The 11,293-nt window shown below is 45.2% G+C and overlaps 1 protein-coding gene across 1 annotated transcript; it reads right to left on the bottom strand.

Moving 5' to 3' along the window:
- Window positions 1-1,351: 1,351 nt before the first annotated feature.
- Window positions 1,352-9,109, bottom strand: LOC106584740 (cAMP-regulated phosphoprotein 19). Its single transcript, XM_014170276.2, has 3 exons — window positions 8,823-9,109; window positions 8,090-8,212; window positions 1,352-2,237 (listed from the first exon to the last, which is right to left on the bottom strand). Exons 1-3 carry the CDS (start codon window positions 8,883-8,885, stop codon window positions 2,061-2,063), a joined length of 363 nt encoding a protein of 120 aa, XP_014025751.1. The 5' UTR covers window positions 8,886-9,109; the 3' UTR covers window positions 1,352-2,060.
- Between the last annotated feature and the right edge of the window lie 2,184 nt (window positions 9,110-11,293).

The following is an 11,293-nucleotide window of genomic DNA, read 5'->3' as shown; positions in this document are numbered from 1 at the left end:
CCCATAAAGACGAAGCAAAAATAGGTTTTTAGAAATGTATATAAGTATTCAGACCCTTTACTCAGTACTTTGTTGGGGCACCTTTTGCAGCGATTACAGCCTTCAGAATTCTTGGGTATGACGCTACAAGCTTGGCACACGTGTATTTGGGGAGTTTCTCCCATTTTCTGCAGATCCTCTCAAGCTCTGTCAGATTGGATTGGGAGCATCACGGCACAGCTATTTTCAGGTCTCTCCAGAGATGTTCGATTGGGTTCAAGTCCAGGCTCTGGCTGGGCCACTCAAGGACATTCAGAGACTTGTCCCGAAGCCACTCCTGCGTTGTCTTGGCTGTGTGCTTAATGTAGTTGTCCTGTTGGAAGATGAACCTTCGCCGCAGTCTGAAGTCCTGATCGCTCTGGAGCAGATTTTCATCAAGGATCTCTGTACTTTGCTCCATTCATCTTTCCCTCGATCTGGCTGGTCTCCCAGTCCCTGCCGCTGAAAAACATCCCCACACCAGACGTGACGCTTGACATTCAGGCCAAAGAGTTCAATCTTGGTTTCATCAGACCAGAGAATCTTGTTTCCGATGGTCTGTGAGTCTTTAGGCAAACTCCAAGCAGGCTGTCTGTCATGTGCCTTTTACTGAGGAGTGGCTTCCGTCTGGCCACTACCATAGCGGCCTGATTGGTGGAGTGCTGCAGAGATGGTTGTCCTTTTGGAAGGTTCTCCCATCTCCACCGAGGAACTCTGGAGCTCTGTCAGAGTGACCATCGGGTTCTTGGTCACCTCCCTGACCAAAGCCCTTCTCGCCCAATTGCTCAGTTTGGCCAGGTGGCCCTAGGAATTTTATTTAACTAGGCACGTCAGATAAGAACAAATTCTTATTTACAATGACGGCCTACCCCGGCCAAACCTGGACGACGCTGGGCCAATTGTGCGCTGCCCTATGGGACTCCCAATCACGGCCAGAGGTGATTCAGCCTGGATTCGAACCAGGGACTGTAGTGACACCTCTTGCATGGAGATGCAGTGCCTTAGACCGCTGCGCCACTCGGGTTCCAAACTTCTTCAATTTAAGAATGATGGAGGCCACTCTGTTCTTGGGGCCTTTCAACGTTGCAGGAATTGTTTGGTACCCTTCCCCAGATCTGTGCTTCGACACAATCCTGTCTCGGAGCTCTCCAGAAAATTATTTCAACCTCATGGCATGGTTTTTGCTCTGACAAGCACTTTCAACTGTGGGACCTTATATAGACAGGTGTGTGCCTTTCAAATCATGTCCAATCAATTGAATTTACCACAGGTGGACTCCAATCAAGTTGTATAATCATCTCAAGGATGATCAATGGAAACAGGATGCACCTGAGCTTAATTGAGTCTCATTACATATGTAAATAAGTATTTAAATTAAATTTTTTTTAACACATTTGCAAAAAGTTCTATAAACCTGTTTCCCCCTGTCATTATGGGGTATTGTGATGTCATTATGGGGTATTGTGTGTAGATTGATGAGGACATTTTTTTTTTTATTGAATCCATTTTAGAATAAGGCTGTAACATAACAAAATGTGGAAAAAGGGAAGTTGTCTGAATACTTCCTGAATGCACTGTATGTAGAAGGTGCAGGAATGAAAGAAAGGGGGCAGAAGACAGAGGTAATTGGTTCCCTAACCCTTCCCCATGGCCACACCCCTATCCTTGGCTCCCTACCCCATGGCTCCTTCTCCCACAGCTCCCTAACCCCCCCCCCCACGGCTCCCTACCCCTTGGCTCCCTAACCCTTCTCCATGGTCAAACCCATTGGCGCCATAACCCTTCCCAAAGGCCCCACCCCATTCCCCTTGAGCCCCCTTACCTCTTCCCCTTTGCCCCCCCCCCCTACCTCTTCAATGTTTGAACAAATGTGAGGAATATGGTGGAAGGGCCAGCAAAATATGCATGCATTGAAGGGTTAGTGCCAAGCGGTAGACATAGGGAACTAATTGAGACCGGCTCAGAGAGAGAACAAGAGCGAGCGAGCGATGGAATGGTAACAGAACAAAACAGTTCCAAAGTTCCTAGTTCCATCAACCCACTCAGCCAGCCAGTTTGCTAGCCACGATAGAGGGCTTCCTCTGGGGGATGTCCTGGGGTGTGGGGATGTGGTCCCCGGTTATCTCTGCCTTCTCAGCCGGCGTCACTGCAGGCAGCTGCTGCTTGTTCTTCACCTTAGCCTTGGCCATGTTGTAGTCCCCAGAGTCAAAGAACTTTTGCTGTAGACACACAAAACAAAAACACAGATTAGCTATGGTACAGGTCTAAGGATGTGAACCTTTAAAAACCAAATTGGGATTGTTAAAATTTAGAAAAATCCACTAACCAACATTTTTTTTTTTTTAAACCAAAATTAAATTCACAGTGCAGTTATTACAAAACTACCACTAACAGGTCCAGATCATCATAAAGGGAAACATTTAAATACCTAATGCAACAATGCTGTAACATTAGTAGGAGGAGGTATGTAAGGAGAAGATATGCATCTTTAAAATTATTTGCCACGGATATAAAGCGCTCTGCACGTCATCGTCGTTAACAGTTGGGGGGAAAAAAATGGCTGAGTGAGACAGGGAAACAACAGCAGTGACGTCCTGTATGGAAATACCTTGAAAAGTTAAATGAGAAGATGGTGAAATGAAAACCTTTGAGAGCTGAAATTTTGCTACAGTGGCAGTACAGGTGCAATGCTGAAACGGGAGTCACCGTGAGACCCAACCCGTTGCTAGCAGCAGTTCGATAAGGGACAGAGTGAGAAAATCACAGCGCTGACTACAGAAATGATTGCAGTTGATATGCAATATGATATGGTTGAGGATGTGGGCTTCAATGCCCTGATGGCATACACTGCATTCGGAAAGTAATCAGACCCCTTGACTTATTCCACATTTTGTTACGTAACAGCCGTATTCTAAAATGGATTAAATTGTTTCCCCCCCTCATCAATCTACACACAATACCCCAAAATTACAAAGCAAAAACAGATTTTTAGAAATGCTTGCAAATGTAAAAAATAAAGTAAAAAAATATCACATTTAAATAAGCATTCAGACGCTTTACTCAGTACTTTGTTGAAGCACCTTTTGGCAGCAATTACAGCCTTGAGTCTTCTTGGGTATTTTGGGGGAGTTTCTCCCATTCTTCTCTGCAGATCCTCTCAAGCTCTGTCAGGTTGGATGGGAAGCGTCGCTGCACAGCTATTTTCAGGTCTCTCCCGACTTGTTCAATTGGGTTCAAGTCATCTTTCCCTTGATCCTGACTAGTCTCCCAGTCCATGCTGCTGAAAAACATCCCCACAGCACGATGCTGCCACCACCACACTTCACCGTATGGATGGTGCCAGGTTTCCTCCAGACGTGACGCTTGGCATTCCGTCACAAAGAGTTCAATCTTGGTTTCATCAGACCAGAGAATCTTGTTTCTCATAGTCTGAGTCCTATAGGTGCCTTTTGGCAAACTCCAAGCAGGCTGTCATGTTCCTTTTACTGAGGAGTGGCTTCCGTCTGGCCACTACCATATAGGCCTGATTGGTGGAGTGCTGCAGAGATGGTTGTCCTTCTGGAAGGTTCTCCCATCTCCACAGAGAAACTTTGGAGCTCTGTCAGAGTGACCATCGGGTTCTTGGTCACCTCCCTGACCAAGGCCCTTCTCCCCCGATTGCTCAGTTTTGCCGGTCGGCCAGCTCTTGGTGGTTCCAAACTTCTTCCATTTAAGAATGATGGAGGCAACTGTGTTCTTGGACACCTTCAATGCTGCAGAAATGTTTTGGTACCCTTCCCCAGATCTGTGCTCTGACGTGCACTGTCAACTGTGGGACCTTATATAGAGAGGTGTGTGCCTTTCCAAATCATGTCCAATCAATTGAATTTACCACAGGTGGACTCCAATCCAGTTTTAGAAACATCTCAAGGATGATCAATGGAAACAGGATGCACCCGAGCTCAATTTAGAGTCTCATAGCAAAGGGGCTGAATACTTATGTAAATAAGGTATCTGTTTATTTTCATATACATTTGCAAAAATGTATTAAAAAACTGTTTTTGCTTTGTCATTATGGGGTAGTGTGTAGATGGATTAAATAAATAAAATTCTAATACATTTTTTAATAAGGCTGTAACGTAACAAAATATGGTAAAGGTTTAGGGGGTGTTAATACTTTCTGAATGCACTGTATCTAGAACGACTACAAGATGCCATGTCTTAAAAATGCGAAGGCCCGGATGGAGAAATTGTACAATGGACAAAGCGCGAGCTCTCACACAATACGTGGCATTAACAACAGATTGTTGGACATCTATGAACACGCTGTCATACATCACAGCAACAAGCCATCATATTGATGAGAAGTGGGACATGAAGTACATACCGACAACATGGAGGAGAGGCACACAGCAGAGAACCTAAAAACTTCATAAAATCTACCATCGTTGCTGAGTGGGTGGGGGGACAGCAGTAAGGTGTGCGCAGTCTAGTAGCCATGACTACAGTAGATTGAACTGCGTTGCCTCCTAGTGACTATACAAAAGGCCATCTCTGAATTGTGATTTTAAAAAAATTCAAATAAAAGGTAATTTTATGATTTATCACATTCATAGTACAGCCTTTAAAAATGTGTTTTGGGTTCAGAGAAGTCTGTGTTTGACTCTCTTTCCCAGAAAAGAAAAACGGATGCCTATAAAAGCACGAGAATGATTCCGTAACAAACTGCATTGCTGCGCAAGTAGGTGAATGTAAAGTGAAAATAATATAGTTTACATGTTCAGCGCATCTACAGCTACCAAAGTGTTTGTAGGGCACAACCATAGGGGCATAATAGATTGTCATCCCCAAAGCCAACACTTCCTTTGGCCGCCTTTCCTTCCAGTTCTCTGCTGCCAATGACTGGAACGATTTGCAATTTTATTTTTTTAAATCACTGTAGCTGGAGTCTTATATCTCCCTCTAACTTTAAGCATCAGCTGTCAGAGCAGCTTACCGACCACTGAACCTGTACACAGCCAGTCTGTAAATAGCACACCCAACTACCTCATCCCCATATTGTTATTTATCCTCTTGCTTTTTTCCACCCCAGTATCTCTACTTGCACATCGATCACTCCAGTGTTAATGCTAAATTGTAATTATTTCGCCTCTATGGCCTATTTATTGCCTTACCTCCCTACTCTTCTACATTTGCACATATTGAACATAGATTTGTGTTATTGACTGTACGTTTGTTTTTGTGTAACTCTGTTGTTTTTAATGCACTGCTTTGCTTTATCTTGGCCAGGTCGCAGTTGTAAATGTGAACTTGTTCTCAACTGGCCTACCTGGTTAAATAAAGGTTAAATAAAAAAATCAAGAGGGAAGTTCCAGTGGTCAGGTCTGTACATCGTTGGTCTGACCAATCAGAATTCACACTCAAAGACTGCTTTGATCACATGGACTGGAATGTGTTCCAGGTCGCCTCTGGAGATAACATGAATACGCAGACTGTCACCGGATTAATAAAACATTTTTTTTTAAAAGCATAAATGACGTGATACCGATAGCATCTTCAAAACGTTCACAAATCAACAAATGCGGATCGATAGCAGCCTTGTAGGAAAACTGAAAGAGACAGATGCTGCTTATAAACAGGGCAAGGTTACCGGGGACAATTGTTTGGTTAAACTGTACAAATATGACCTACACAGATCGATCAAGATGGCGAAACACAAGTATAGGGACAATGTGGAGGAGCAATTCAGTGGGTCGGACACAAGGCAGTATGTGGCAGGGGCTCTTAAGAAAGCCAGCCACATCGCGGTCACCAACGCCACCCTACCAGAGTAGCTTAAAACCTTTTTCTCACGATTCGAGCACAATGACCCTGAGCTGCAGAGGAGGGCACCCGATGACAACGTGGGTTACACGCTCACGGTCTCCACTGAGGACATAGATGTCACTCAAACGGGTTAACCCTTGCAAGGCTGCTGGCCCAGACGGCATCCCTAGCCGTGCCCTCAGAGCATGAGCAGACTAGCTGGCTGTTGTCAGACATCTCTCCCTAGCTCAGGCCTCTATACCCACCTGCTTCAAGATGTCCACTATCATCCCTGTGCCCAAGAAAGAGAACTGAATGACTACCGACCTGTAGAACTCACTTCCATCATCATGAAGTGCTTCAAGAGGCTGGTCAGAGACCATATCACCTCCTCCCTCCCCTCCCCAACACACTCAACCCTCTCCAATTTGCCTACCGCCCTGACAGATCCATGGACAACGCAATCGCCATTGCACTGCAGTCACCCACCTGGACAAAAGGAATGAATGTGTGAGGATGCTGTTCATTGACTACAGCTCAGCCTTCAATACCATAGTGTTCTATAAACTCATTACAAAGCTCATGGCCCAGGGTCTGAACTCCTCCCTATGCAACTGGGTCCTGGACTTCCTGACAGGCCACCCCCCAGGTGGTGAAGGTACGCAGAATTATCTCCTCGACACTGAATCTCAACACGGGGCCCCACAAGAGTGCGTCCTCAGCCCCCTCCTGTATACTCACGACTGCGCGGCCTCCCACGGTTCTAACTCCATCATCAAGTTTGCTGACGACACGACAGTAGTAGACCTGATTACCAACAACGACGAGACTGCCTACCTCCTCCCTGTATGCTCTCTGACTGCGTGGTGCCAGGTAAACCACTTCTCCCTCAACGAAGCAATTAGGATTAAGTGCCTTGCTCAAGGGCACAGACAGATGTGTCTCCTAGTCTAACTACACGGACACGGTGGTGCAGATGGCACAACAGCGACTCTTCAACCTCAGGATGTTGAAGATATTCGGCCTGTCCCCTAGGACCCTCAGTGTTCTATAGGAGCACCACCCCGAGAGCCTACTGTCGGTACAGCACCTCCTCGGCCGTGGACCGCAAGGCTCCTCAGAGGGTGATACGTGCAGCCGAACACACCATTGGGTGCACACTGCCTGCCCTACAGGACACCTACATCACCAGGTGTGGCAGGAATGCCAAGAAGATCATCAGGGACCCCAACCACGCCCTGTTCTCCCCGCTCCAATCACTCAGGAGGCAGTACAAGAGCATCATGGCAAAAACTGGAAGACTGGCTAATAGTTTCTACCCTCAAGACTGCTGAATAGCCACCACTAGTCAGCTACCTGCTTCCCCCTCCTATGGACATTATTTATTTTACCAGGTAAGTTGACTAAGAACACATTCTCATTTACAGCAACGACCTGGGGAATAGTTACAGGGGAGAGGAGGGGGATGAATGAGCCAATTGTAAGCTGGGGATGATTTGGTGACCGTGATGGTATGAGGGACAGCTTGAGAATTTCCCCCCCACACCCATTCAAGTCACTTACCTTACATGCTGCACCCACTATGGACACTTCTCCACAACTGACTTTTACTCTGTCCCCACCCCAACGACATTCATCACTGTTGCAGTTGTTATACACACACACACATTACATATAATTGTTTTATTAGACATTTTTTATTGTATTTATTTAACTTGGTCCCCACAACCCCTCAATGATCATGCTGTTCCCCCTATGGTCATTCCCACCCCACCCTATCAACAGTCTTTACTCTTCCTGCTGATCCCTCTATGGTCATCACCCCCTCAACAGTCTTTAATCTGCCTCCACCCCAATGAACATGTATTCACCACTGCTACAGCTGTTATGATGCAGACAGTGCTATTTCTATTTTTTTTTTAAATTACCATTTTAATTTCACTTAGTGCTGCATGTTGGAGCTCAGACCCAACGAGTATTTTTATTTAACCTTTTAACTAGGCAAGTCAATTAAGAACAAATTCTTATTTGCAATGATGGCCTACCCTGGCCAAACCCAGACGACGCTGGGCCAATTGTGCACCGCCCTATGGGACTCCCAATCACGGTCGGTTGTGAGACAGCCTGGATTCAAACCAGGGTGCCTGTAGCGACACCTCTAGCACTGAGATAAAAATCCTTAGACCACTGCGCCACTAGGGAGTCCAATGTACCCTGCAATCACACGTGCAACCCTGTACATGTGACTATTAAACAATGAATCGCTCTGAAGAAGAAAAACACATACCCCTTTCTGAAGGCGTTTCCGGAGCAGGTCAGAGCCCCCAGGCTTGGCTCCAAGATGAGGGTACCTGGCCTTCAGTTTCACCTCCTCTGCCTTCTCTGGACTGATCACGTTATCATCAATCTCCTGTGTTGGCAGAAGAACACACAATACACAGTATAAACACGCATGGAGAGATGGGGTGATTTAACGTTAATGTCATGACGTTAGTACCATTATAGTTCAGGCAGCAATATCGTTTTATCAATCTCGTGGTTGACAAGTCATGGTTAGTTTAACTACTAGCTATGATTCTCAGAGAAAAGGATGTCCCTTGGTTTGATTATCTAACGGTTGGGGTTAGTTTACTAGCTAGCAGCACACAACGTTAGCCTTCTGCGTAGTAGCAGTGTGGCAAAAAAAAGAAGTAGCTTAGCTGCAAGCATGAACGCACGTAGACAAAACAATATGGACAACATATAGTTAGCTAGCTGGTTAGCCAACATACAGCGCTAACTAGCGGTAAATTGAGAAAGACTTGTGTTGGTAGTTAACTTTAACGCGCTAACTCATCTTGATAACTAAAATAATAATTATGCACGGTGATGATACATTTGAAATACACTAACCAAGTTGGTAGCTAATTAAAATGCTGCTTAGACATCCATATTTGACAATTATCATGGCTAGCAAGCTACTGGCAATGTAGCATTAGCATTACCCTAGCTTGCTAGCATCAAAATAATTCAAATCTGACCTGCTGTTCCTTGTGGGTTGCCTCATCGATGGCGGGCCTTGTTCCTTCAATCTCCTCGGACATGGCCAAAAAAAAGTATGTAAATATCAGTTTTTCTACAAAACTGACGAGAGGTTAAACTTGCACACCAACAAAACTGCAGTGCAGACACAGCACATATATGGCTAGCCCATACAACAATGGCCGTATGTTTGAACTGGTTCGCACCACTCTCTAAAGTCGCTCCCTCACTTTTTTTTCTTCTGTGTTGCAGCAGATTGTAGAACGTTGTAAAACACGAGACGATGGGGGAGCTCCGGGGCCCTTTGGAATATATTGGACCCTTTCTTCTTCAAAGTAATCCCTAAAATTTATTTTTATAGTGAGCAACACATAATTAGATGGGTAGTATTTATCTTACATGTATTTGAAATATATATACAGTTCCAATCAAAAGTTTGGACACACCTACTCATTCAAGGGGTTTTCTTTTATTTTCACTGTTTTCTACATTGTAGAATAATAGTGAAGATGTCAAAAAAGATGTGTTAAACAAATCAAAATATGTTTTATATTTGAGATTCTTCAAAGTAGCCACCCTTTGCCTTGATGACAGCTTTGCACACTCTTGGCATTCTCTCAACCAGCTTCATGAAGTAGTCACCTGGAATGCATTTCAATTAACAGGTGTGCCTTGTTAAAAGTTCATTTGTGGAATTGACTTTCTTCTAAATGCGTTTGAGCCAATCAGTTGTGTTGTGACAAGGTATGGGTGGTATAAAGAAGATAGCCCTATTTGGTAAAAGACCAAGTCCATATTATGGCAAGGACAGCTCAAATAAGCAAAGAGAAACGACAGTCCATCATTACTTTAAGACATGAAGGTCAGTCAATCTGGAAAATGTAAAGAACTTTGAAAGTGTCTTTAAGTGCTGTCGCAAAAACCATCAAGCACTATGATGAAACTGGCTCTCATGAGGACCGCCACAGGAAAGGAAGACCCAGCGTTACCTCTGCTGCAGAGGACATGTTCATTAGAGTTACCAGCCTCAGAAATCAGTAATTAACTGCACCTCAGATTGCACCTCACAGAGTTCAAGTAACAGACACATCTCAACATCAACTGTTCAGAGGAGACCGCGTGAATCAGGCCTTCATGGTCAAATTGCTGCAAAGAAACCACTACTAAAGGACACCAATAAGAAGATACTTGCTTGGGCCAAGAAACACGAGCAATGGACATTAGACCGGTGGAAATCTGTCCTTTGATCTGATGAGTCCAAATTTGAGATTTTTGGTTCAAACCGCCGTGTTTTTGTGAGACGCAGAGTAGATCGAACGGATGATCTCGGAATGTGTTTCCCACCGTGAAGCATGGAGGAGGAGGTCTGATGGTGTGTGGGTGCTTTGCTGGTGACACTGTCAGTGATTTATTTAGAATTCAAGGCACACTCAACCAACATAGCTACCACAGCATTCTGCAGCGAAACGCCATCCCATCTGGTTTGCGCTTAGTGGGACTATCATTTGTTTATCAACAGGACAATGACCCAACACACCTCCAGGCTGTGTAAGGGCTATTTGAAAAGCAGCCAAAAAGTGCTCAGCATATGTGGGAACTCCTTCAAGCTTTTAGCCGAATCCTTATCCTGCTCCTCCTCTGTTCCTCTGGCGATGTAGAGGTGAATCCAGGCCCTGCAGTGCCTAGCTCCACTCCTATTCCCCAGGCGCTCTCTTTTGATGACTTAAGCCTCCTCCCTAAGTTTGTTTTATTCACTGCTTTAGCACACTCTGCCATCCCGGATGTCCTAGCCGTGTCTGAATCCTGGCGTAGGAAGACCACCAATAACTCTGAAATCTCCATCCCTAACTAAAACATTTTCAGACAAGATAGAATGGCCAAAGGGGGCGGTGTTGCAATCTACTGCAGAGATAGCCTGCAAAGTTCTGATCTACTATCCAGGTCTGTACCCAAACAATCTGAACTTCTACTTTTAAAAATCCACCTCTCTCAAAACAAGTCTCTCACCGTTGCCGCCTGCTATAGACCACCCTCTGTCCCCAGCTGTGCTCTGGACACCATATGTGAACTGATTGCCCCCCATCTATCTTCAGAGCTCGTGCTGCTAGGTGACCTAAACTGGGACATGCTTAACACCCCAGCCATCCTACAATCTAAGCTTGATGCCCTCAATCTCACACAAATGATCAATGAACCTACGAGGTACCACCCCAAAGCCATAAACACGGGCACCCTCATAGATATCATCCTAACCAACTTGCCCTCTAAATACACCTCTGCTGTTTTCAACCAAGATCTCAGCGATCACTGCCTCATTGCCTGCATCCATAATGGGTCACCGGTCAAACAACCTCCACTCATCACTGTCAAACGCTCCCTGAAATACTTCAGCGAGCAGGCCTTTCTAATCGACCTGGCCCGGGTATCCTGGAAGGATATTGACCTCATCCCGTCAGTAGAGGATGCCTGG

This window comes from Salmo salar, chromosome ssa23, assembly GCF_905237065.1.
Source record: "Salmo salar chromosome ssa23, Ssal_v3.1, whole genome shotgun sequence".
NCBI classification, from domain to species: Eukaryota; Metazoa; Chordata; class Actinopteri; order Salmoniformes; family Salmonidae; genus Salmo; species Salmo salar.
This window is presented reverse-complemented; position numbering and strand designations above follow the sequence as displayed.

Coding starts and splice junctions, on each gene's coding strand:
- LOC106584740 (XM_014170276.2), bottom strand. CDS start 8,885: ATGTCCGAGGAGATTGAAGGAACAAGGCCCGCCATCGATGAGGCAACC. Junction 8,213..8,822: donor CAACCCACAAGGAACAGCAG/GTCAGATTTGAA, acceptor CTGCCAACACAG/GAGATTGATGATAACGTGAT. Junction 2,238..8,089: donor GGAAACGCCTTCAGAAAGGG/GTATGTGTTTTT, acceptor GTGTGTCTACAG/CAAAAGTTCTTTGACTCTGG.